The following is a 27,951-nucleotide window of genomic DNA, read 5'->3' on the forward strand; positions in this document are numbered from 1 at the left end:
CAAAAAGACAAATACTGTACATAAGTTATCTGCTGAAAATGGCTTTGAGAACTTGAGAATTGTGGAGAAATTTAAACAGAAGTTAAGTAATTTTTATTATAAATTTATGGTAAAATGTATAATAAAAAGATGTAAATATTCAGAAACCTGTTCCTTATCAATAAGCAAAAACTAATTACTTGAATTCTCAAAGTATGGTATAAATAGCCACCTAATCATTCAAGTTATTCCTGAGAAACTTGTAAGTGAGGCTTACAACTTTGGATTCCAGTTATATTTTTCTAGCCAGAGGAATATCACATACTTATTAATATAATAGACGTGGATATGGAAGAAAATTATAGCAGGTATCTGATTGGAGAGGTACCATCTATTTCTCTGCTAAAACCATCTAAGACAGGAGAACTAGGGCCTGAGGGAAAGCTGACATTGGCAGCAAAGATTTACAGACTGATAATACTAGTTACAATGGTCCACAAATTCAAAAACATCAAAGGGAAGTTGGGCCATCTTTGGTCACCACAGTTACAACAGCATTGCTGATTCCCTCCTGAAGGCTCCTCAACTGCAGCTAACAGGTGAGCTTTCCTTCTCACACAGAGACCAAGAAAGTTACAGGAATGAGGTGTCACTGCCAAATGAGCAGAAGCAATGAAAGAGCAAAACTAGGGCTATCATTCAAAGTGGAAATAAAAATAGAAAACAGAAAATGATCACGTAGGCACTGGTTTAGAAGACAGGCTAGGAGAGCTGAGGGGGAGCCTGAGAAGGGGCCACAGAGGACACCCTCCCACGTGAGACTTCAGGGAAATCGTTCTTGTGACGAGTCACCCTCTGTCCCATAGAAAACCTCATCCACGTCAAAATGACAGGAAAAAAGGCATCTGAACCAATTCAACAAGAAAAGCTTAACCTCTTCTAAATGCTCCTGGGCTCCTCTTCTGTTCTCATCACTGACTTCTTTCCTTTGTACCTTCATAGGCAGCAAAGGGCAGCAATGAGAAACCACACCTATATGACAGAATTCATTCTGCTGGGACTGACAGACATCCCAGAGATTCAATTTGTAATCTTTATACTTCTCTTCCTCACCTATGTATTCAGCATCTTAGGTAACCTGACAATCATCACCCTCACGCTACTGGACTCCCATCTCCAGACTCCCATGTATTTCTTCCTCCGGAACTTCTCCTTCCTAGAAATTTTCTTTACAACCACTTTTACTCCTAGGCTACTGTTCAGCATCTCAACCGGGAACAAGAGCATCAGCTTTGCTGGCTGCTTCACTCAGTATTTCTTTGCCATATTCCTTGGGGCCACAGAGTTTTACCTTCTGGCTGCCATGTCCTATGACCGCTATGTGGCCATCTGCAAACCCCTGCATTACACGACCATCATGAGCAACAGAGTCTGCATCCAACTGGTTCTCTGCTCCTGGCTGGGGGGATTCCTCATCATTGTATCCCCAATCATCCTAACCAGTCAACTGAATTTCTGTGCCTCCAACATGCTGAATCATTATTATTGTGACTATGGACCTCTCACAGAAATATCCTGCTCAGACACACGACTCCTGGAGCTGGCTGACTTTATCTTAGCAGTTGTGACCTTGGTGGTCACCCTGGTGATGGTGATTCTCTCCTACGCAAACATCATCCGGACCGTTCTGAAGATCCCCTCTGCTCAGCAAAGGAAGAAGGCCTTTTCCACGTGTTCCTCCCACATGATTGTCATCTCCCTCTCTTACGGCAGCTGCATCTTCATGTACGTAAAACCCTCAGCAAAAGAAGGAGTTCCCTTCAATAAGGGAGTAGCTGTGCTCAACACTTCAATTGCCCCTTTACTCAACCCCTTCATTTACACCCTAAGGAATAAGCAAGTAAAACAAGCCTTCAAAGATGTGTCCAGAAAGATTGTGAGTCTTTAATGAATGTAAAGACCTCAAACTCAAAAGAAAATCTGAAGAGTAATAATATTCTTGAATTCCTCCCCATGAAAACAAAGGCAGAACTCCTTTAACCTTCTCCTTAGTAAAATAGCATCTCAGATGAATTTACCATAAAGAAGTGTCAAAGTTATATTCCAGACTTGCCAAGGAGTTGGGGGGCGGAATCTTCCAAAACCAGTTCAAATATTTCTTCCCAGTAAATAGATTTTTGAGCCAGACATTTTAAAATTTTACAAGAAATCTAAAACAATACCACTCTTCTCATGACTTTTTTGCAGATTATAGTTATTTTAAATAAAAATATATTATTTGTAAAAAAAAATTTGTGCTAAAAAGAAATGTTTGTTATACAATTATTCTAAAACAAACGAATATATAGATTTTTTAAGTTCTCAGTTTAATTTCTAATAAGATTAAAAATGGATATAGATATAACCACTTGATAAATTTTTATACAAAAAAGATGCAGCAGGTAACACTGTCAGTCTGAGTACAAAAATGGAATAACTGGATAAAATTACTAGGACTGTCACAAGACTGATGGTCCTGGGCTTATTGGAAAAGTTTAACTTTACAAATGAGGCTCTTAATTTCATGAAAGTCTTTAAGAAAGTTGTGCAAACATATTTTCAGAAATACTAGACATTTTCCAGAAGAGGCTAGTAATTACATTTTGCAATAAGGCTTTATTTCACTCTTGAAAAAAAAACACCATCTTCTCTTAAGGTTGAGACAATTTTCTTCCTCATTATTCTTGCTCTGAGAATTCTAAAACTGTCTCCTTTTAGACATTTAATACAAAAAGGATTTTCAGTTGTAGGGTTGATACTTATGACTCTACCTCTCCTTCCAGTCATGAAATTAGAATGAAAACTATCACCAGGGGCATCTCCAACAGAGTGAATGTCCAACTTCCTCTTAAGGGAAGATTCAGAAGAGTAAGACTCTTCAGCCATGTTGCAATGGACAAAACCTACAGCACTCTGAGTGACCCTGAGCTGTAGAGGACATATTTTGGAGATGAACTTGAGGAGGCTGAGTGAAAGAACTGCCTAAGGATGCCTTAGGGAAAAACATCCACATTTTTTAAGGATTTGTTTTTTAAAGTGTAGTTAAAGTGGGGAAGGCAAAAAAGCCTATATGGTGTAAGGTGTCTGCATCCTTTGAGGTAAAATCTTGATTCTAAGTGGACTGGGGAAAGTTAAGCATGCATATTGTAACTCCTACAGAAATGACTTCAAAAATTAAACACAGAGACACAGTCAAAAATCACAAGAAATAAGTGAATTTAAAGGGAATCATAAAAAAAACTTCAAATAACTGAAAAGTAGGCATGAAAAGGGAAACAGAGGAAATAAACAGATAATAATAAAATGATGGACATGACTCCAAACAGATCAATAATTACATTAAATATAAATGGTCCAAAAATGCCATTTAAAATAGAGATTATCAGAATGGATTTTTTATAAATGACATAACTATATGCTGTCTAGGTGAAATTCTCTTTGAATATAATGATTTATGCAGGTTAAAAGTAAATAATCTAGAAATATATACCATGAAGACACTAATTACGAAAAGAGTCGATTCACCAAGAAGACATCCAAAATGCATATGTACTTAAAAACACAATTGCAAAATATTTAAGTTAAAACATATAATTCAAACAAGAAATAGAAAATCCACAGTTGTAACTGATGACTTCCACACCCCTCTCTCAGTAATAGATATAATTAGTGGACAGAAGATAAGCAAGGATATAGAAGAACTGAACAACTCTATAAAGTCAATTAGATATAATTGACATTTATAGACGATTCCACCTAAAACAGGAGAACACAAAGCCTTTTCACATGCACATGGACTATTTACCAAAACAGACCATACCCTGGGTCACAGAACAAACCTCAGCAGATTTTAAAAAACTGGAATAATATAAAGTATGTTCTCAACTCATAATGGAACTAAACTTGAAATTAGTAATAGAAACATAACAGAAAATTCTCCAAGCACTTGGAAATTAAACAGCCACTTCTCAATAATTCATAGGTCAAAGAGGAAGTCTCAAAAGAAATTAGAAAATATATTGAATTGAATTAAAATGAGAACCCAATATACCACAAATTGTAATGCAAGCGATAACAGTATGTAAAGGGAAATTTATAACATTAAATGCTTGCATTGGAAAAGATGAGGTAGGATTTTTTTCTGCTTAGCTAAAATATAGCAGGCATATAATATTATGTAAATTTAAGCTATTCAGTGTGATGATTTGATATACATATATATACTGAAATAAGGTTAACCACAATAGGGTTAGTTAACACATTCAACACCCCATATAGTTAGTTTTTTTGTTGTGTGTAGTGAGAATAGAACTATTCTTTTAGGAACTTCCAAGTATACATTATTTTTTTACTTTTTGGAAATTTGAACAATAAGTTTTTTCAGAGATACCTTCATTTTTATTTTTTTCAGCCTCATTGAGATATAACTGACATACAACCTTCTTGAAGTTTAAGGTGTAAAACATGATGATTTGATACAGGCATATACTGGGAAATGATTACCACAATAAGGTTAGTTAGCATCTCCATTGCCTCAGTAACCACCTTTGTGTGTGTGTTACAGAAGATGAGTGAATTCTGGGCATCGAATGTGAAATACTGTTAGCTATAGTCACATGGAGTACATTAGATCCCCAGAACTTAATCATCTTATAACTGGAAGTTTGTACCCTTTGATCAACATGTCCCTATTTTCCCACTCCTCAGTCCCTGGTAACTATCAATCTATTCTTAGTTTCTGAGTGCAGATTTTTCAGATTCCATATAAAAGTGAGATAGCACAATACTTGTCTTTTTCTGTCTGATTTATTTCACCTAGTATAATACTCCCAAGGAACATTCATGTTATTGTAAGTAGGAGAATTTCTTTCCTTTATGGCTAAATAATACTCCATTGTGTGCATATCCATCATCCTCTGACAGATGCTTAGGTTATTTCCATACCTTGGCTATTGTGAAGGATGCTCCAGTGAACATCAAAATGCAGATATCTCTTTGACATACTGATTACATTCCTTCAGATATGTGTATATATATCCTAGAAGTGCAATTGCTGCATTGTGTGATAGTTCAATTTTTAATTTTTTAAAGAATCTCCATACTGTCTCCATAGTGGCTGTACCAATTTACATTTCCAGCAGCAGTGCACAAGGGTTCCCTTTTCTCCATATCTTTGCTGACACTTATTTCTTGTCTTTTTGATAACAGCCATTCTAAGTGGTGTGAGGTAATATTTCGTTGTGGTTTTGATTTGCATTTCCCTGTTGTCGGTTACAAAATTCTGGTTTTTTAAGTGAAAAAAAAAAGTGAATGAAGGGCCACAAATGGCAAAGTATCTTTCTTTCTCATGCGTGAGTTGTATTCCATTACATATACGTATGCTGCATCTTCATCATCTATTCAACTATTGACGTGCACTTAGATGCTTCCACATCTTGGCAATTATAAATAATGTTGCTGTTAATAGCAAGGTGTATGTATCCTTTTGAATTAATTTTTATTTTGTTGTTGGCTTTATTTCTTTGAAAACTATGTAAGTTTAAAAATGTTCTTAGAAACAATGAACAGTACATACATGTAAACTAAAAAATACATGTGCAGTGAAAAAAATGAGCTATCAAGCCATGAAAGACATGGAAGAAACTTAAAAGACATATTACTAAATGAAAGAAACCAGTCTGAAAAGGCTACAAACTGTACGATTGCAACCAAATGACATTCTGGAAAAGGCACAGCTACAAAAACAATAAAAAGATCATGGTTTCCAGGGGTTTGGGGAGAGGGAGGGAGGGAGGAATGAACAGATGGAGCACAAGGGATTTTTAGGTATGATACTATAGTGGTGGCTACATGACATTACGCATTTGTCAAAGCCCACAGAATGTACAACATCAAGAGTGAACCCTAATGTAAACTATGGACTTTGGTTGATAATAATGTGCCCATGCTGGTTCATCAATTGTACCAAATATGACTCACTGATGAGGGATGTGGAGGGTAGGGGAGTATAAATGTGTAGGTGGGGACAGCTATGTGGGAATTCTGTATTTTTTTGCTCAGTCTGCTGTAAACCTGAAACCAATCTAAACAAATAGGCTATTGTTTTAAAAAGTAATCTCATTAAATGTCATGGCTTTAAATAGTGAAAAAAAAAGAAACTGATGTTGCAGTTTTTACTATTATTATCATCATTATTGCATCACTTCCCACAGGGCTTTTCTCCTGTAACTGACCCCCTTGTGACAGCTTCCTCACGGGTCTCTTTGGAGCACCTTCCCTAATTACCTGATAAGTTAATTCCCAACATTATTTTTTTAAAAACTAATTAAAATTTTCTGGACATGGATCCCAGGACAATATTTTAATCCCAATGTCTCTGCTGAGTAAACTAGATAAAATGTGTATCACTCAAACTGGTATAAAATTGAAAAGAAGTCCATAACCAGTCTTCAGACCAAATGGAGAAAATGAGACTTTGAAGAGTAAAATGTTCCTCTGTTTTTCAAATAGTTTAAATGAGGCAGCATCTTCAGGACTTACAGAGCCGATTATAAATGGGGTCAGTGTATAAAAAGGGCAGTAACGAGTGCTTGGTTACAGGTAAGGGGAGCTAGAAACTATTTCTTTCCAAACTAGTGCCTAAGAAGCCTGTGTGCTTTGTGAACAATCAGGGAATCAAGCAGTGTTAGAAAAGTGGAATACACGTTACATTTTATTCCACTTTTTCAACCACATCTGACTTCTCAGTTTTGACTCACCCTTCAGTGTATCAAGAGGTAAGATCCCTCAGCAACTTTTCTGACTGTCAGAAAGTATGTCCACAGGTCACTGACATTACCCTTCTATGATGACAGATTATATGAGATCCACTTTAATGTGATTAACTCTCATTCAGGCTTGTTTGTTTTTTTTTTTTTAATTTTTAAATGATCAAGATGGGTACCATGTAAAAGGGAAAGTCTTTCCTTTTTTGTGCAGTGGCATTCCAGAAATAGCTATCACTGACTGTTTGGTATTTTTCTAGACATTCTTCTATGCACTTTAAGAAATATGCACATAAATTTCCAGTTTCTTCCACAGATAAAACCACAATATATATAATGAGAAACAACCTAATTCACTAGCAGTATATTGTATCATGTCGAAGCCAGTACGAATAAATTTCACATTTTATTCCAAATAGAAATGGTTGTAAGTTATTTACTTATTCAGCTATTGGTGGAATTTTTATTGTTTAGTTTTTCATTATTACAAATACTGATGAAATGAACATCTTAGAACAATTATATACGCCGACTTGTGCTGGTATTTCTCTGAAACGGAAATATAAATTTTTGAATGATAATATAGAGAAATTCCTTAAAGACTAAGGCTTGTGAACAGAAGCCTGAGCCTCCCAATCACAGGGTGACATTGCCTTGACATTACAGTCCAGTGGCTACAATGGTCCAAGGGCAAGGGTGGTCCTACGCTATGAAATTGTTCTGGATAAGCACCCACCTCAGAGGGCACCTTGAAGATCCTTAGTTCCAGTGATACTGGAAGATCAGAACAAAGATAAATGCCCAAAAGGATCCTTGACCCTGGCAGGTTCTTTTCTGGGAGGAATCCTTATTAGTCCTTAAGTGACTAGACTGACTCTTCTCTCTACTTTTCGGTAAGAGTCACATCTATGTCCTGGAGACTAAGGGAACATAAGAAGGGATCCAGGTCCACTAAACATTTCTCCCTGACTGTTTAAGCAGTTAAAGAAAGCTCTCCTAGAATTATACCCATCTGTTATCTCTCTCCCATCAGTTAAAACCAAGAGAAAGGGAGACATAAAGAAAAGAGTGCAATATTGCAAAGCTTTCTCCAGCAATGCTACCAGGCTCAGAAGTCCGAACACATAAAAAGAACTATTCGCTCCTGCACTGGAGGGTTGGGGATTGTTATTAGGCAAAGCAAAAGGATACAGCAGGTGTCCGATATGTTCAGGAGAGCATCAACAAAGCAAATCACCAAGGGCATTAAGGCTGCAGAAAGATGAGACATTACTACCAGGATCTTAGAGAGGGGTTTCATCGATATGAGAAGAAAACAAAACAAAGTATGGATAAAGGGGTAAACGTTTGAATGCAGGAGAGGAATTAAGGTGGGCCAGCTGACTACTGTGTTGTTCTGAGAAAAGGGCTTCGGAAATACAGCTGCCTACACGGGAACTTTAGTAAACAGATTTTGTGAAGGGCTAGTTGAGACAAACAGACACTCTGTTTGGATCAGATGGACAAAGGGATTTACCACTTCAAGAGAAATCGACATCCTCCCCTCAATACTCCCGAGTTTTGGTGTCCTTCTCACCACTCCTTCCTCTTCTTCTCAGCTTCACAGGCAGCAATATTAACAATGAAAAACCACACCTATATGACAGAATTCATCCTGCTGGGACTGACAGACATCCCAGAGATTCAGAGTATCATCTTTATACTTCTCTTCTTCACCTACCTACTCAGCATCTTAGGTAACCTGACAATCATCACCCTTACACTACTGGACTCCCATCTCCAGACTCCCATGTATTTCTTCCTCCGGAACTTCTCCTTCCTAGAAATTTTCTTTACAACCACTTTTACTCCTAGGCTACTGTTCAGCATCTCAACTGGGAACAAGAGCATCAGCTTTGCTGGCTGCTTCACTCAGTATTTCTTTGCCATATTCCTTGGGGCCACAGAGTTTTACCTTCTGGCTGCCATGTCCTATGACCGCTATGTGGCCATCTGCAAACCCCTGCATTACACGACCATCACGAGCAACAGAGTCTGCATCCAACTGGTTCTCTGCTCATGTTTGGCTGGATTCCTGATCATCCTCTCCCCTATTATCCTAACCAGTCAACTGGATTTCTGTGCCTCCAATGTCTTGAATCATTATTTTTGTGACTATGGACCCCTCATAGAAATATCCTACTCAGACACACGACTCCTGGAGCTGGTTGACTTTATCTTAGCAGTTGTGACCTTGGTGGTCACCCTGGTGATGGTGATTCTCTCCTACGCAAACATCATCCAGACCGTTCTGAAGATCCCCTCTGCTCAGCAAAGGAAGAAGGCCTTTTCCACGTGTTCCTCTCACATGATTGTCATCTCCCTCTCTTACGGCAGCTGCATCTTCATGTACATAAAACCCTCAGCAAAAGGAGTTACCCTCAATAAGGGAGTGGCTGTGCTCAATACATTAATTGCCCCTTTACTCAACCCCTTCATTTACACCCTAAGGAATAAGCAAGTAAAACAAGCCTTCAATAATATGGCCAGAAAAATAGGGCATCTTTATTCATTTTAATAGCCTCAAAATCAATGGAAATTCTGAATGATTCATGAAGTTACTCCAAATGATAATTTGAGCTTCTGATATCTGCTTTTGTAAAAGTTATTTCTCAGATAAACTGTGATCGCATTTGGAAATTTAGTTTCAAATCTGCCAGCAAGAGAGAGGTATTCAAAGAAGTTCAGATTTTTTTTTCTATTAGATATCTCTTAATAAAGAAGGCAAATTAGGAAAGTAATATCTTTAGAGTACATAAAAAACAGAACTGTCTGATTAAAAATGATTTTACTCATCATAATTGTGGTGATCAGCTGAGTGATTAAGTCCACCTTCCCATGAAGGGCTCTTAATCTTACCAATCACTATCTCAGAGGAGATTATACGTGATGTCACACACGCAAAAGAAGTCTACTTCCTATAAACTTCTCGGGTTTTAAACAACTTTCTTTCTCAAGCTTCTCCCTCCAGCAACTCTTAAAGACTGCATCTCTCTGGCATCTCCTACAGAAAATATTCCCTACTGTAAGGCACAGTGTGGGACCTTGTGATTGTTCATAAGAGTATTTCTAACTCTCATTTGAGGGCTGAAATTAGAATGAAAACTATTATCAAGGAATCATTTGGACTCCACTTAAAGGAAAATTCAGGTGAAGAGATATCTTAGGCCATGTTGGCAATGATCAAAATCTGTAGGACCTAGAGTCTGGCAAGGCACACCTGACTTTCAGAAGCTACGTTTACAGACGGACCTGAGGAGGTTAGGAGTGTTACAGACGATTCTTAGGGAAACCTACGATGCTGTGGTCTATCAAATTCCTCCACAACTTCCTGCACCTGAAGCCCCTTGACTGCCCCTCTGACCTTGCGAATCCTGTGGTAATTGCGTCTGACAGTTAAGTGGAGCCACCTGGCCTTACTACTGCAGGCCCCATCAGTCCTGTGAATATTAACAAGCCCGTCTCCATGACTATCTGTCCTGTCAGCATCCCCGGTAAATGAGAGCCATCACTGAACGTTTTCATGATGCTGGTGCCCCGCCCCACAGCACACTTCTCCTGGCCTACGTGAAAGCCGCGACCTCGGGCCCTCCTACGGAACAATCTTCTAGGAGGTCCTACATTCTTGCCTCATATGTTCATTCCATCTTTCCCACCTCCCTCAGCCTTTTTATTCCTTCCTTTACCACCTTCCAGAGCGACTCACGTACTTCCGGGTCACTGAGTGTTGGACGTCACTTTTTCACGCACTAGGAGTCCCCCCAGCAGTGGTGAAATCCTTGCTAGGGTGTTAAATCCGACACCCTGAGAACGTGTTCCCAAGTCAGTAAATTCTTGCTCAGCCAGTCGTACATTCCGGGGCCCTGATCAAAACCCAATCCCACGAACACTTCTCTGACTTCAGCCAGTCAAGCTAGCCCATTTCCCTCATTCCTTCAGTGTACAGGATCTTTCCTCCTTTACCAAGCCCAGCATGTACTCAGCTGGATTATGCTGGGTTTAACCCTAGTCATCAGCCCGGCATCTCAGAGAGGAGCTGGGGACAGCTCCTGAAGGAAGCACCTGGTTCTTTGTGGGGAAGAGGCCTCCTAAGCGTCTTCCAGCAGCTCTTAGTGAGGAAGGGAGGCCACCTCTGCAAATCCAAGGTGTTCGTAACAAGCTGATAAGTTAAAATTCTCAGAAGCATCCATCCAGATATGCCTTTTCCATGTCTCCCCCATCAGGATCCTGAGCTTCCTAACAGGCCTGCCTGGCTAAGCATTCAAATGCCTCTGGAGCTCTGTGCCTCTAACAAGTAGATGAACATGCCACTCAACTATGTCTGTCCTCCCACTACAGAGATAAGGGCCTCTGTAACCCACCACAGAGGTAGGCCCCCGGCTCTCATACCTACCCAGGAACTGACTGGTAACAGCACTTAGACTCACGTCCCTCCTTGAGGCATCAATACAACTTAGCATCAACCAGTCAACTCTACTGTCTTTCTGGGCATTTTTCCTCTGTATTTTCCTAATGCCTGCAACATCACATCTGCCACTGTGTTCCTCTCCACTGGGACATTTCTCCAGATCAACACAAGGGAATCTCAATTAGAAAATGAGCCACCACACTACACACAAGGTAACACCAGCCCACACCTGAAGGATTTTGAAGTCTGCAGTGAGCTGAAACTATCGAGAGCAACAACTGAAACTCAACTCAGCAACTGAACAACTAACTAAACATCTGAAACTAAACTCCTGACTCGGTGGACTTGTGCTATCGACCAGCCTTACATAACAAAATGCATGGCCATTTCTGTGTACAAATACTATTTACCTCAGTCTCTATGGTTTGTCTACACATGATATTAAACCTGCATTCAGAAATTACAAGACACATAAAAAAGCCAGAAGAAACAACCCATTAATAAAACATAAAGTTTTAGACCAGACTCGGAAATGACACATGTGTCAGAATTATCCTACAGGGACTATAAAGTAATTATGAGGCCAATGTTAAAATGTCTAATGAACAAGGCAGACAACATGAAGAATCAGCTGGGGAACTTTAATGGAACATTTTTTAAAGTAAAATAGAATGGTAGAACTAGAAAACACAGTGACAGAAATAAAGAATTTCTGTAGTGAGCTCATACACCTACTGGACAGAGTTTAGGAAAGAATCAATGAAACTGAAGAAAGGTCAACAGAAATTATCCAAATTAAGAGCAAAGAGGAAAACGTGTGAGAAAAAAGCAGACTATTTTAGAGCAATGAGACAGTATCAAACATTCAAAAATATGTGCAATCACATGCTAGGCCACAAAACAAGTGAGGGTTACAGATCAGGAGATAACTGCCATTGAAAAGATAGTCTGTTGCTCACAGTTCCCAAGAGGAGGGGGCATGCCACACCACACGGAGCCTCATGAAGAAACACCAGAGTCGGTCAGGAGGCAGAGGGAGCTAGGGGATGATGTGGGCAGGAGACTGTTTTGTGCTTTTCATGGGAAGGACTGGGTGAGGCAGGGTAGGCAGGTTTAGGATTAGCTAATCTGAATAATTTCAGTGGGCTCTGGGTTTAGGGGCTGTCTCTGGTTGTCTGGTACCTGGCTTTGGGATGATTAGGGCAGGAGGATACTGGCCCAGACTATCAGAACTCGGTAAAGGTGGTGGCTCTGGGTATGGACTCTGGATTGCTTGGTCTGCATATAAAAGGCATGCTTGCAGGTAAGTCATTTGTTACCTCTAGGAATTAGCTGACTCTGGGAGGGACAGTCTACCCAGGGTTAGTAAGATTCTACTTGTCAAAACATCAGAATAGAAAGACACGCTTAAACACAGGGACCAAATCACTGGGGTTCTATAGATCAAGTGAAGGAGTCTGCAGTTTATTCTACCTAAAATGAGAATCTATTGAGCTATTGGAGGGTTTAAAGAAGACTGACATCATCTGACTTACACTTGGAGAAAAATCACATGAGCTAGGTGGAGACAAGATATGGAACAAGAATGACTCTGACGAAGGACAATTTGCTGGACTGGGAATTTATCAATAAAGGTGAGAGGTGGTTGCCTGGGATTCAATTGTTGATGCAGAACTAACAGGACTTGCTGAGAAACTGCATATGGAATATTAAGAAAATAAATGAATTTAAATGGACAGCCAGATTTTTGATCTGAGCAACTGGGTGGTAACAGGGCCCTTACTGCTGATGAGGACATTTGGGAGAAGAACAAGAGAGCTGTTTGAGACAAACTAAGTATGAGATACCTCTAAGACATCTAAGGGGCTTAACTCTATATGTGAGAGGCCAGGGCCAAAGATGTATATTTGGGAGTCACAGAAGTTAAAAAGGAAAGTGTTTCAAGGATGAGAGGGGATCAAATATTTCAAATGCCGCTGAGAGACTGAATAAGATAAAGACTGAAAATTATCCATTGGACTTGGTAACATGAGGGCTGTTGGTGACCTTGATAAGAAAGAGTCAGTGTTGATGAAGGGACAAATGGAGAAAATGGGAGGTAAAAAGTAGAGACAGCACGTGTCAACCAGAAGATACCAGGAGTTGAGGGGAAGGCCCAGGCTATCCCAGGTAGCACCTCTGTTCTACTCCCAAATTCCACCACCCTCCCCGGACTAAAACCACTCAGAAGGCTGACTCTCTGTAAAGAACCCCACTAAGCACATCTGCAGGAACATGAGATACCTGGAGATTGATGGGAACCCTGAAACCCCTGCCATGAGCCCATGGGTAACCAGACAGGCAGTGTCTTCCCTGGAAACACTTTTCATCAAAAGCAAACCAGGCAAGGAAATCAATGTGACTTAACCACATCTCACTGTCATTAACTTATAGAATTTTCCAGAAGCCTCTACATTTAAAAGGGAGCCAAGATTTCACATAGAGAAATGAATTACCCATGGTGAGATTCTAGACATAAGGGAGGAGGACTCGCAAATCTCCTGCCATTTGTGACCAAGGAGACCCTATGATGAGTGAGGCAGCAAACGTTGGCAGGAGAGGGAGAAAGGTAAGAGGAAAGGGAGAAGGATGCAGGTCGGCCAGGAAAAAATGAGCGCAAGGAAAGGGAAGGGGTCACAGCAGTCACGGGGGACCCCGACAGAGTCACCAGCCCATGACACACCTCAGCACAGAGATACTCAGGGAACCCCCAAGAGTCAGGGCCTCCCAGGTCCCCAGAGGGTGAGTTACAGCAGCAGCTGGAGAATAACTGTGGGCACCACCGGGGCTGAGTCTTCCAGAGGAGGAGGGAACCGGCAGAGCCCGAACCTGCGCCCTTCAGGCCCCACCTGGCTGGGTGGCCATTTCCATCGGCCCCAGGTAAGCGGCCCACACAGTGCTGGGCAGCCTTGGGCCGTCCAGGGACAGAAGTGGAAAAGGAACAGTGGGTATATCAGGGCCCACTTAGGGCCTACAACCTCTCTCTCTGGGCTGGAAGCCAATAATGGCACCTGGTCATGGGAGAAGAGTCCAGGGCAGGGTTCCCAAATCCCTACGGCTGCATTTGCAAAGATGTGATCAGATGCCACCAGCCTGGCTGGACAGGGAGAAGGGATGAGGAGGAGACAGGGAGCCTTGGACAATTTCTCCCAGATAAAACTGCACACAACACAGCAAGTGCATATATGTTCAGACCATGCAAACCTGGGTATGACATGAGTGAGCAGCTGTGCTGTGGGATCGGCCGTCCTGTGTGGTTAAGTGTGGCGATCATGTGATATGCAGGTGTGAAGTGGGTCTAGTAGGGTGGGGCGTGTGTGGTGACGTGGTCGGGGTGAGGCAGTGGATAGTGAGTGCCGGTCTGCGGGATGACAAGTGGTATGTGCATCAGCTAGGCATTCATAGCCTCCATCCTGCCTATGGTCAGTGTCTGATGAAAACTTAGGACAGTCTTTTCAGGTTCCTGTTAATGGTCCTCATCTCAGAGCCCACAGATAGAGCTGGCTGTTTCCCCCTTTGCTGTCCCATATAGTCCCCAACACACACACACACACACACACACACACACACTCCCCCATGCACAGCTCCCATTAATACTTCAGACAAAACCACGAAATTTGAAAGAACGATGATGAGTTGTCTGGCTGTGCTCCCCAAGATCTCCCTGACTTAATAAAGGCTGTCCTCCCCCCATTTCCCACACCCCCCAGCAGGCTCCAGAACCCCAGCTCCCTCGCCCACAAGATGACAAATCTCCCCCTCAAGGGCCGCTTCCTATTCCTGCGCCCCTTAGGAGCCTCAGCCCCTGCATTCAGGGCTCTCCGAGCGACCAGCAGCACAGCTAGCCAGCCACAACTTTGTCCGCTCACCCTCTGCCCACCTGGCCATTTATCCACAAGTTACCTGTTGTTCCATTGATATACCCATTAACTGACCAGTTTATCCATCTCCCTGTCTCATTAAGACTTACTGAAAGCATACTTGGAGATGGAGGAGGGTCTGCATTAAAAAGGGTCACGGGAAGGGAGAAATGGGGAGTTGCTGTTTAACTGGCATAGAGTTATACTCATTTTTCAATAGAGAAAAAGTTCTGGAGATGTGTTACACAACAAGGTGAAGGTACTAACACCGCCAAACTATATGTGAAGAAATGGCTAGGATGATAAATTTCACCACGTGTATTTTTTACCACAATAAAAAATAAATTTTATTTTAAAGAGAGCCTCAGCTCCTCTTTATGACCCAGAAGGGTTCCCTGTCCTCTCTGCGAGACTTTGAAAAAGATAACTGTGGCCTCAGGGCCAGTGTCTCTCTGAAGATTGTCCCAACTCTGCCAGGATGCATGGGAGGTAAAGAGAAGCTGAGGAGGGAAACTAACGGAGGCAGAGTGGAAACAGGGGTGATGGGAGCTGAGGAACAGAGAAGGGAAGAGTCGATGACCCAGGAGAAACTTCTCTCTCCACCCTCACAGATGGTATCTTGGGCAGAATGTAACTAGGAGACAGAGGAGAAAGGCACTCACAGTGTGGCAAAGATGAGGCGGGTGAGGAGGCACAGGGCAGGGTGAAGAAGAATCGCAGCTTTACTCGGGGAAGGAGAGGAGGCTGGGATTGCCACCTGTGTCCACTTACAAGAAATCCAAAAATACATAGTACATGGCAAGACCCATTAAAAAGTCCATGCCCTTAGCCACTTATTCCCTTGGGCAGAATTTCCAGGAGTGGGATAAGTTAATAGAAGCAAAATGAGGCATTTACAAAGATATTGTTTGCATCATTATCTAAAATAGCAAAGAAAAAAAAAAGAAAGAATCCAAGTTGCCCTGCAGGATCTTACAGTGGAGACTCTGCACCCAGGCACAAGTAATGTCTCGTGAGAGCATGCAGGAAGATGCTTTCTTTAAATACTGGGAGGGCTGTCTGGTGCAAAAGGGCTTAGACATTCTATAAAATACTAAGAATTTAGCCAAGATCTATATAACGAAGACTCTTCCTGCAGGCAGAGGAGGCCAAAGCTAAAGGGGGCTACCTCAGTAGATGGTGAGTTCCTGTCCCTGCAGATGTTCAAACAGACACTACAGCAACCTTCTAAGATGTTGCAGATAAGATTGGAGCATTGTCATGCTGAACTGTATGACCTTTAAGGTCACTTTCAATCCTGAATTGCCCTGAGTAATTATTTCTAACCATGAGGAGCAGAGAAGCTGCGATGGGGGAGGTAGACCTTGAGTTGAGCTTGAAGGATAAGTGGGATTTTAAGAGAATGCATAGTAACATGCCCTGTCGGGGGCACTCTCCAGGGAAATGCATGGAGACCTGGGAGAACAGAGTGCGGACAGCTGGTACAGCTGATCACAGGGCCCAGATAAGAGGAGAGCAAAGGACAACGTGCAACATGGCCAGTCTCTGCCCGACTCCGCTCACAGAGCAGGTCACAGAACCTGATAACCTACAAAAAGAGTCTATAGAATCCCAAAGTGTGACACAACTGGGCAGTATTATCACACACAGTCACATCATAGCGTGGCATTCGAAATCCACAGCCCACTGCAGTGATCACTAGAGATAGGCTTGGGACAGTCCCTGACTCAGTCCACAGCAGAGGTTTCTGGGTAGTTTCTTCCAGGCTGGGGTTTCCGTCCCAGGAGTACAAAGAGGGGTAGGACATGGCAGCTGCTCCATCCCTGCTCTGGAGAAAGGCCCAAGTACACACGGGAGTCGGGCCCTGCACACAGGACCCAGAGCGCAGGGGACAGTGGGAAATTTATGGAACGTGGAGTCAAGAAATCTAGATTCAAGTCATGCCTGCCACACCCTGCCTATTACCTCCAGCAAATTATTTAACCCCTTGGAGACCCATGGTCTCATCCATAAAGTGGGGGACCCTAACTGTCTCCGTTGATTCAAGAGGGACTATATGAAAAGTGCTTTACTAAGTTACAGAAATGCTGATTGTTCCTCTATAAACTTCTCTTTATTGGCTGTGCCACAGGTCCTAGCCTGAAGTGATGGCTAATGCGAATCAGACTCTGCCTGCATTCCTCCTTCTGGGATTCTCTGACCTCAAGGCCCTGCAGGGCCCCCTGTTCTGGGTGGTGCTTCTGGTCTACCTGGTCACCTTGCTGGGTAACTTCCTGATCATCCTCCTCACACAGGTCAGCCCCACCCTGCACTCACCCATGTACTTCTTCCTGTGCCACCTCTCCATTGTGGAGGTCCTCTACACCACCGACATCGTGCCCAGGACCCTGGCTGACCTGGCCTCCCCACACCCCCGGGCCATCTCCTTCTGGGGCTGTGCAGCCCAGATGTACAACTTCATTGTCCTGGGCATCTCAGAGGGCTGCCTGCTCACAGCCATGGCCTATGACCGCTATGTTGCCATCTGCCGGCCCCTGCACTACTCCACCCTCATGAGCCGGCGGGCCTGCGCGGCCATGGTGGGCATCTCCTGGCTCGTGGGCATCATCACGGCCACCACGCACTCCTCCCTCATCTTCACCCTGCCTTTCCCCAGCCGCCCAACCATCCCACACTTCCTCTGCGACATCCTGCCAGTACTGAGGATGGCCAGTGCTGGGAAGCACAGGAGTGAGATCTCTGTGATGACAGCCACCGTGGTCTTCATCATGGTCCCCTTCTCTCTGATTGTCACCTCTTATGTCTGCATCCTGGGTGCCATCCTGGCAATGGGCTCCACCCAGAGCCACCGCAAGGTCTTCTCCACCTGTTCCTCCCACCTGCTCATGGTCTCCCTCTTCTTTGGAACGGCCAGCATCACTTACATCTGGCCCCAGGAAGGCTCCTCTGTCACCACGGACCGCATCCTCAGCCTCTTCTGCACAATCATCACACCCGTGCTCAACCCCATCATCTACACCCTTCGCAACAAGGAGGTGACAAGGGCCCTGCGGCACGTAGTGAAGAGGCAAGTCCCCTCACCCTGAAGGGACTCAGGGGTTGTCTGCTGACTCAAGTCTGCTCCTCCTCTCAGCCTTCAGGTGCTGGACTTAAACCCTAGCCTAACAGAAACCATGCAGCACCTCAAAGAGATGAGGCCTCCTCGCAGAAGGTGTTGGAGTTAAAACAGAGATAAATCTGTATCTTATCTCCTCTCCCACACTCCAGACTCACTATCAGAGCATGAGTTATTAGACCAGGGGAGAATGGAAGGGAATACTGCCTAGGGGGAAGAACATTTAACATCTTCTAGATAATTCCGGATCCCTGAGCAAGCTGATTGCCATGGTATACCAGCAGTCGGAGGTCCATGTCAGTCATGAAGGCAGATTTCTATGAACTTGACATCCAACTAAGTGACCCACCCAGAACCCCTGGCGGAGTTTACCTGGCCCTTTGATCTAGTTTTCTCCCAGAAACACACTGCAGTCTTAGGCCCCGATGCCTTTTAGAAGAGAGGGAACTGCTACCTCCTTGAGACATTCCACGTGAATATTCTTCCCTGCCTTTCCCATCCTGGATTTCTGACCTCATCCTTAACTGGTGATAACACGTCCAGCTGGACAAGAGCAACTCCCTGGCTTCCCTGTCCTTCTCCCAACACGCACCATCAGCCGGATCCCGTGTGCTCTTAGACTAGGTGAAGCCCTGAGGCCGTCCTGGATAGGAACCAGAGAGTGGACACTTAACGGTCACTGTGGCCACCCAGCATTTGACCCTCCTTCAGTGTTCAGAGAATTTTCCACTTTACAAGTCCGCTGGGGAGAAAAAATCACCTCCCTCTGTGAGCTGAGAACATTTCCAAACCCCCACGTATGGGAGCTGGTACCACCAACTGGATGCACCGCTGCCTGACCTTGAGTAGCCCGGGCCCACAAGAGGCAGAGAGCAGCGCTCTCGCTCTCGCTCTCGCTCGCTCTCTCCCTGTCTCTCTGGCAATAGCAAAGAAGGCTGCAGCAGCAGCAAGTTTCTGGCACACAAGTGGCATCTGGTCCCTAGCGGCAGCACCAGTGGTTTCCTCCACTGACCCAGTTCATGTTTGGGAGTTACTCCTGGAAGCTTAGCCTCTGACATGGTCCTCAACCCTCCCAACACTATATTTTGCTAATAAATTACTTCTCAGTTTCATCATCCAGACAGCTTACTTCTGTTGCCATCAAAAATTCTGACTGATACCATCAGCTGGGAGGCTGGAGGCAGCAGAGGGAAAACCTTAACCCTGGTGTCCTAGGAATGAAACGTCTAGCCCCCGCTTAGAGAAAACAGCTCAAAGGAACCTGGGGTCAGAGAACATCCTCAGACAGACACAGAGTCAAGGAACCAAGAGCTATACAGCTCTCCTAATCTTCAGAACAAAACTGAGAAGGTCCTTCCCTCATGGGGCTCCTAATCTAATGGGGGTGGTCATGGAGAGAAGAGAGTGAAAACAAGCAAACCAGCAGAAACATGTAATGAGTAATTATAAAATGTGCAATCATGCAGTAGAAGGTTAATGGTCGATTACAGTTCGCAGGTGTTTCTGGAGGGCTTCCTGGAAGAAGTGACTCAGTGCAGTACTTCCAACCTTCCTCCCATCATGGCACACATAGGAAGTGCTGAGATTTGAGTGACACACCAGGGTAAACAGAAGGGGATTTGAAGGCATCTAGACAGGACTTCATGGAAAAAAATTCATTGCACTTCTTGTAATACAATCATAAGAGAAATAAAGAATACAGTACTGTGGACGTTTTTAAATACTGGTTTTACATAAAAGTTACAAATAAAAATTTAAATTTTTATAAGAAACTTGAGCTTCCTTCTTCAAATATAATTTTTACATTATACTAGGTTTTGTGTTTAAAAATTGACACAGTAAACACTTCCTGATCAAGATTTTTTAAGTATTGATTTCTTAAAATAACTATGGTCATCATGAATGAAAATTACTCACATTGGGTGATAAAAAATCTAAAACCTTTTACAAAGTCATTCGAAATTTTGCAATAGCTGAAATTACACATAAATATATATTTATATTTACTAGATCTTCCTTTTCTTTCATGCACAAAGGTAGTGTTCAAAATTCTTGTTAATAATGAAAAAGAATTTCATATCCAATCATACTTTTTCACGTCAAGTGCCTCGGTGCAGCACTGTTGGAGCGCTAACATGCAGAACGCGGGGCCGGCTTAGACACCGCCACAGGGCACGTGGGCAGGCAACAGGCAAGATTCGGGTCCACTGTGGAGAGCTGAACTCTCAGGACGCCCCTCGGACTCCCCACCCTCCGACCCCCGCAGGCCACACGCTGGGCTGTGCACTGTGTTCCTCAGGCACGTGGAAGCCCACCTCCTCCACAGCTCCACAGGCCCCTCGCCCACAGAGGGTAAGGGGACACCGGGGAGCTGGCCCCAGGAGAAGACGTGAAGGCTTCAGAGCACTTCATGGGCTGCCTCCTCCTACCGAGGCCAAGCAGTGGCTACGGCTCGTTTCTCTCAGCGACCTCAGGAAACTCAGTTTATTAATAAACCCCACTCCTTTTGGGCTTCCCCGTGAGGGTCCCAGGCAAGGCTGTTTATGACCAGATGCAGTGGGCCTGGGAGCTCTATCCTTTCCAAGAGTCCACACGTGCAGAAACCAAGGCCTGAGAGGATCACTCCAATCCGTGTGGTCCCCCAGCGTGCCATGATGCACCCGCTGGAAAGCTCAAGTTCAATAACTCACTCAGAAAATACTACGTCAGGCTGTGTGCTAGGGATCTGGGGCAAAGGGGAATAAAACACAACCAAACAGGACAGACACACCAACTAACAGTCGACTGCAGTCTCACAATTTTATATGAGACTTGTGCCAAAGACAGCAGCAAGACAGGACAGTGAGGAGCACAAGGGAAAGGTCCTAATCCAGCCTGAGAGGATGGAGCAGGCTTCACGGAGGAGGAGATATCTTAGCTGAAGTCTGGATAACAGGGAGGAGTTATCCAGGGAAAGAAGTAAGAAAGGGAATAGAATGTGCAACTGTCCATCGGTGACAAAGAGCATGGCACACACTCCAGGAACTGCAGGGTGATTATTACAGTTACGTGTGTGTGTGTCTGTGTGTGTGTCTGTGTGTGTGTCTGTGTGTGTGTGTGTGGTGAGCAACGGGGAAGTGACAAGAGAGGAGGGAAATGCAAGCGGTGACCAAATTTGCTGGGGTCTGAAGAGGCCCAGTGAACCTCACAGCTCGCCCTTTTGGGTTCTCCGCCAACGAGGAGAGTACACTGGAGTTAGAGAGAGAGCACACGGTCAGCTTTATTACCAGGCAGGCTGAGCTGGGGGAGACGGCTTGAACCCAAGGTCAAAATGAGCTTCCTACTCCCCACATTTACCACCACCCCCAGTTACAGGCAGAGGTTCTGTACAAACTGCTGGTCACCCCAGCGGGCCTGCCCCCAGCTCACCACCTGAAGGAGAAAAGAGTGTGTGCAGCCTAAGGCAGGCCAGCCCGCGACAAAAGCCAAAGAGGGCTTGGGGCGTGCTTTCTACAGCATCACCAGGCCGTTCACTCCTCCTCCCCTGAAGAAGTGAGTGAGGGGCTAGAGAGAAAGGCAGGAAGTGTTTCCACCCCTGTTCCCTTCTGGGAGTGGGATAAAAAATCCTTCATCTCATGGAAAACCTAAGGAGCCGGGTAACAGCTGTGCTCCCACCTCCACCCCGTACAGATCACGAAGGATGTGGGGGTCAGTTTAGAACTTGAGGACTCATCCTGAGTGGCAAGACCAGATGTGAGGGTTTTTTTAAAATCATTCTAGTGGTGTGAAAAGTAGGTAACAGCGGCAGGAAAAAGAGACATGGAGATCATTAACCAGTTTATCAGCGATGGTGCTCAGTTGCCAACAACAGATTCCAATCTGCTCATCTCAAGCAGAGAGGAATTATTTGAAGGTTGAACAGTGCACGGAATCTCCAAGGTGGGGACAGAGAGCCACGGTCCTCAGCGGTGCAGCAAAGATGACACTCAACAGCCCAGGACCCACACCACTGACACGAGGAGCTCGGTTCATACGCCACTGCCCAGTGCACACTGATGGCACTCGGGACAAGACGTCACAGCTGCCCCCTAGAGCCATCCACAGTGGGCCGGTGGGAATTCGAGGCAAAAAGTAACTGATTAGGGCCTGAACAGGAAGCACAGAAGGGCATCTGAGCCACAATGAACAGTAATAGTAAAAGCTAAGATTGTTTCAGAGCCTAATACATACAATACGAACCCCTTGACTTGATTATCTTATTTAACTCCCATAAAAACCCTATGTGGTAGATGCAGGGATGGATCCCAGACATGTGGGCCTAAAGCTTATACCCTTTGAGATGGCCCTATTTAATAACACAGAAATATAAAATTAAGTACAATGTTCATTTAAAGGAAAAACTACATTACTAAAATTAGAAAACTTTTTAAACTGGCAGATGCCACGAATGATACAATCCAGGAAAACAATGTATTTTTGGTTTCCCTGCTCACCTCTGGAATTCTTTTTTTCTTATGTTTTTTGCTGTGCACTCTTTGATTGCCTTCCTATTCACAGGACAATGATTTTGTTATACACTATCTGCAAAGAGATTAGAAAGATGATTTGTCCTACCCCTTGCATGGTTGATTGAAATGTATTGTTTTAATTGGTAGTTTAGGAAAGAAGTTTTTAACGTCACAACTCATTTTTGGCAATTTTATGTGAGATTTTAGGATTGTTGTCAAATTTGATCAAACCTCTATCAAGTTTCTTTCATTATTAGCTGTAAATTTTCACAATGTTTCAAGTTTTCTTGTACAATGAATTATCTTAAGTAGTCTCTGAACTGACCTCACTCATTAGCCATTTTGCCCTCCAGGCTCTCACTGCACTAGCACATTAAATTTTATGTTTCCTACTTTGATGTCAGTATTTATGTCTAATCAGCAAGAAATCTAAATCTTTTCCCAATGTGTTCATTTGATTCACTCTCTTCATTACTTGGATGGTGTTCAAGTGACCTATTGCTGCATAACAAACCACCCCAATCTAGTGGCATAAAACAATGATCAGTTTGTTGTGCTCTTAATTTCTGTAGGTCAGGAATTTAGAGCACAAGGATTCTCGTCTCTGCAGCACAATGTCTCTGTCATCAGCTGGAAAGACTCACTAGGTAGAAGTGACTTGAACGGCTGGGAGCAGAATCATCTAACAGTTTCTTCATTCCCACGTCAGGTGCCTGTAATGACTGGGTTTACTGACCAGAACACCTACACGTGATCGCTCCATGTGGCTCAGCCTTCTCACAGCCTAGCAGCTGGATTCCAAGAGGGAGTGTCCCCAAAGAAGACATCCAGAGCCAGCATTCCCAGAGCCAAGACAGAGGCTGCAAGGCTTCTTCCCACCTAACCCTGGAAGTCACACAGCATCATTCCCAGCACATCCTGTTGGTTACAAGTGGGTCACTAAGACAATCCCAGATTTAAGAGTAAGGGGTTAGACTCCACCTCTTGATATAGGAGGGTGACAAGGACACACTGCAAACGTGCATGTGGGACGGGATATACTGCTACTGCCATCTTTGGAAAACACTATGTCAGAGACAGATTATCAAGTAATCCATGAGAGCCTATACTTCATGCAGAATCTCTCTCTTCCTCTTAATAAATTTCAGCTTTTAACACAATTTGAAATTTCCATTATAATTCGTTTCTGAATGTAAGAGTAACTTCATCACTGTTATTGCTTTTGTTTCATATTTCATTATTTTCATCTAGATTTTCTCTTAGTTCTTTTAAAAATAAATTTGAAGATGACAAAAGCAGATAGTTTCACATACATCCAAATCCATAAAAGTTGTTTGGGTTTTTGTTTTTTTGAGCAGAGACAGGTCTACTGCAGGGTCAGGCAAGGAGAACGGGTGGCTCAGCTCAGAAACCCAGCGCTCTAAAGTGGTTTTAATTTTTCACTTTTTAATTGAAAAACTCAAAACATCTTTTCAAATTTCAGTTAAAATGAAGTACTTACATTTAATCAAATACCCCATTCCCATTTTTTTTAAAAAGAAGGAAATTAATGGTACGTTTACAATTATATATGTTCCTGCATCATCAAGGATATTTCTGACAGTTGATAACTTTTTTTTACTTAGAGGATGAAAATCAAATCCCACTGACAACTTTACAGATGTGATGGTTGGAAAGGTCTTTTGCCATAAACTAACTTCTCAATCCCTGGTTTCTCCTCCACTTCCCACATATTTTCAGCGCCCAGCACCATCAGACACACTTTTGCTGTAATAAATATCTGGTGCTAAACTTTGTGTCATAATGCTGATGATACGGCACCGCGGGTAGAAGGTGTGTTCCTGGAAGTCATTCCTGCATCAGGACAGCTGGCAGTGACTTAACTATGCACAAAAGTGACCACACAAACCCAGATGCTACCATCCCATCAAACTTAAACTTAATCTATCGCCAACTCAACTTAGACTTAGATCCAAAAGTATCCATGGTCACTTCAACATCACCCATCACAAGGGGAAATGTGACAGAGAAAGTCAGAGAGGAGAAAGACAGAAGCTACAAAAGACTTCAGTTAAAACAGATCACTTTGCAATTTTTAAGAAAACTTGGCAATTTATATTTTAAAATGTGACCATAGGAACATAATTGCTAGCAATTCCTGGCCCTTTTAAGGAGCCCATACAAGTTTGGAGTCCCCAGAATTCAAGCTTCACAGTAAGTTCACCTCTAAGTAGGCTCTATTATTATACCAATCTCAACAGGATGAGGAAACCGAGGCACAGCGATGTTGAACAACTTTCCCTAGGTAACACAGCTAGGAAAGAACAGACTTGAGTTTCCAATTCTACAGCCGGCACTTTCACTCTCTACATTATTAATTTCCCCTCTGATAATGTGAGTTTAGAGAAAGTAGAAAGATGAGAACAAAGAGCTGATGAAAATAAGCAGAACGACAGGTGGAAGGTTAGTGGCACAGAGGAGGAGAAGCAGGACAGCCTCGGCCACCAGAAAGCCACTTCTCCTCATCTGGACCAGATGTGCAAATACTGAGTAAGAAAATGCATTTCTTCACTACCTTGTAAGTGGAAAACACTCCAGAATCAGTGCAGGGACAGAAGTTAGCCTTTCTTGTCTTGCCTCAGAGTCACACCAGCTCTCACTCTGCACCATCATTTAATCCACACCAACCTCAGCATCTCATTTTCCTCTAGGAACCACACCACTTCAAAGCTGACAGCACCTGGAGAGAAGCACACAGCAGGTATGCTAGGTGTACGCTCATACCAGAGGGTAGGAGATAAGCCCCCTCAAATTCAGAGACCCGGCACCTCAGTGAAGGTTCTCTGGAAATGTCAAGACATCTCCTCAAGTGTTAAGGACAAGCTGCCTCACCTTTTTCTCTGTAGGGTAAGAAAACAACCTCCTGTGGGTCTCTGGATTTGGGAAGCAACATACAGCCCATTTGGGTGTGCTGCTTCAAATCCTCTAGCAGATGTCTCACAAGTCAGAGCAAGAAAAGGCTCTCTAGCTGGTCCAGGCTGCAATTCTCCCATCTGGACCTCCTGAACACCCAGCAGACCCGAGGATGCTCAGCATCACGGCGCTGGAAGCTCTGATAAGTCCAAGAGGCAAATCACAGGTTTGGGAACCAAACCCAGGTTTTGAGAGCCACGCCTTGGCCTTTGGGGCAAATAATCAGTATCCTTTTGTGAAACTGTTCTTGGGCTCGTTGTAGGCAACAGTACATACTGAACACCTGACCACTGAAGACCAGGTGACCATCTATTGAACTCTTTTGGTCACCGTAGATTGGACATAGCTGATCCATCCAGCCTAAAATTAGGAATTTCCAGTAGCACTTCACCAACAAGCAGAAGTGCTGAATTCAGACAGGGCCCAAGCACACGTCCTGAAGACACAAGAAAGTTGCGTCTACCTCCTTCCTCAACAAATCACACCCAGTTCGTTCTTAATGGGCCTGTGAATAGAACGGCCATAATGGCAGGAAAGGAGGCCGGGCATGAACTCCACAAAAGCAGCTTCTCCTCACCAGCCAACCAACTGACCCCACCGCTGAGATTCCACTTTGGTTTTTTTTTCATTCAAATGTTTCATTAAAAATGTTTCATACATATTGTGGTTTGGTGGGGTTTTTTTGTTTTTGGGTTTTGTAATTTAATTACAGTTGATTTACAATATTGTTTTAGTTTCAGGTGTACAGCTTCAGATTCTTTTCCATTATTATTATAAGGTCACAAGATATTGAATATAACTCCCTGAGCTATACAGTAAATCTGGTTGTTTATCTGTTTTGTATATAGTGGTGTGTGTATCTGTTAATCCCGTACTCCTTATTTACCCCTCCCCCTCCCCCTTTGGTAACCATAAGTTTGTTTTCTACATCTGTGAGTCTTTTTGTAAATAAGTTGACTTGTTTTTTTTTTTTTTAGATTCCACATACAAGTGATATCATATAATATTTCTTTCTCTGCCATTTACTTTTATTTGGTGGTTAAGAGCTTTGCGAGAAGACAGAACTCCCCCATCGTCTACAGAAGACAGTAAGGCCAAAATACTGCCTTCCCTAAACTCTAGCAGCCAAGACACACGCCTGTGACCCAAGGATGTATGTGCCTCCTACTTCAAGTCAGGGGCAAGTGATGCAGAGAGTAAAGTTCACAGTTCATCTTGGTGACGGCAGTGGGGGCACCCAGGACCTAGAGGCGACAGCACCACACATGCCAAAGAAGCACCAAGAACCAATGGTGGCCGTGCCAGCAGCATCCTAGCCAGATCACCCCTGTGGTAAAAACTTGACTTGGCTCGGGTCTCTGGGTGTCTCTTGGTTCCAGATCGTTCCCTAAGCCTGGTCCTCCAGGATTCCTATCAGCTCTGCGACCAGCGGAGTCACTTTTTCTCCCCCCAGAACTGCTCACTTGCTACCCCGTTCCCTTCCTCCCAAGGCCCAGAGGAAGGGGGGCCACATGCCCCCTGCGGAGTTGCCTGCACTCAGCCTGCACCAGGATTTCCGCATTTCCAAATCCCTTCTCTTCAAAAAGTCCACACACAGCTTCTCCCTGACGTAACACAACGTAACACATTTTCTTTCGGCTTTCCTGCAACTTTGGGAGAATCCTTTTTAGTGGAGAAGGTCCCAATGTTTTTGTTGTCAAGTTAATCCTCGGCCCACTCACACGGGCGGTACACACGTCCCAAGGCGAGTCCACCCCCCACAGCGCGGCTGCGGGCGAGGGAAGGCGCGGGGACAGGGGGACCAACCCTCGTCCCCCCGCGGCGACCGGGCCCCGTCGAGGGTCGCGGGGCTTTCTTCTCACCACCGAAACCCCAACCACGTCCACGCTTACCTCCGAGGCCCGCAGGAGGCCTTAACAGCGGCGACGCTTTCTTGTCCGGACGACGCTACCGCTCGCAGGAGATGTGCCGTGTAAAACGCCGGGGACGCGCGGAGGAGGCCGGGTTCGGCGGCCCCGCACCAGCGGCCCCGCAGCCCGGAGGCCGCCGCCGCCCGGAGTCCGCCACCGCCCCCGAGGTCGCGACCCCGCGCGTTCGGGGCGAGCCTGCGGGGAAGCGGCGGCGGCACAAAGGCGGGCGGGCGGGCGGGGGGCGCGCACCCCCGGCCCCCGGGCTCTGCGCTCACCCCACCCGCCCGCCCCGCCCGGAGCCCCCGCGCCGGCGCCCGCGGCCGCGGCCCGTGCGCCCA

The 27,951-nt window shown here is 44.2% G+C and overlaps 3 protein-coding genes and 1 long non-coding RNA gene across 4 annotated transcripts in view; 3 read left to right on the top strand and 1 right to left on the bottom strand.

Annotated features, from left to right (window-relative positions):
- Window positions 1-27,951, bottom strand: part of LOC141579354 (uncharacterized) — a 60,556-nt gene extending 32,605 nt beyond the window's left edge. Inside the window, exon 1 of the long non-coding RNA XR_012510548.1 lies at window positions 27,596-27,951. This is a non-coding gene — a long non-coding RNA (uncharacterized LOC141579354). The remainder of the gene's footprint in view (window positions 1-27,595) is intronic.
- Window positions 998-1,927, top strand: LOC105077664 (olfactory receptor 6C4-like). Its single transcript, XM_010966082.3, has one exon. The coding sequence runs from the start codon at window positions 998-1,000 to the stop codon at window positions 1,925-1,927; it is 930 nt and encodes a 309-aa protein (XP_010964384.3).
- On the top strand, window positions 7,975-12,090 carry LOC141579502 (olfactory receptor 2AP1-like). Its single transcript, XM_074375919.1, has one exon. The coding sequence runs from the start codon at window positions 8,281-8,283 to the stop codon at window positions 9,337-9,339; it is 1,059 nt and encodes a 352-aa protein (XP_074232020.1). The 5' UTR covers window positions 7,975-8,280; the 3' UTR covers window positions 9,340-12,090.
- LOC141579351 (olfactory receptor 10P1-like) lies at window positions 15,045-18,214 on the top strand. The gene has a single exon (XM_074374664.1). It carries the CDS (start codon window positions 17,276-17,278, stop codon window positions 18,212-18,214), a length of 939 nt encoding a protein of 312 aa, XP_074230765.1. The 5' UTR covers window positions 15,045-17,275.

The sequence above is a fragment of the Camelus bactrianus genome, chromosome 12, assembly GCF_048773025.1.
Source record: "Camelus bactrianus isolate YW-2024 breed Bactrian camel chromosome 12, ASM4877302v1, whole genome shotgun sequence".
In the NCBI taxonomy this organism is placed as follows: Eukaryota; Metazoa; Chordata; class Mammalia; order Artiodactyla; family Camelidae; genus Camelus; species Camelus bactrianus.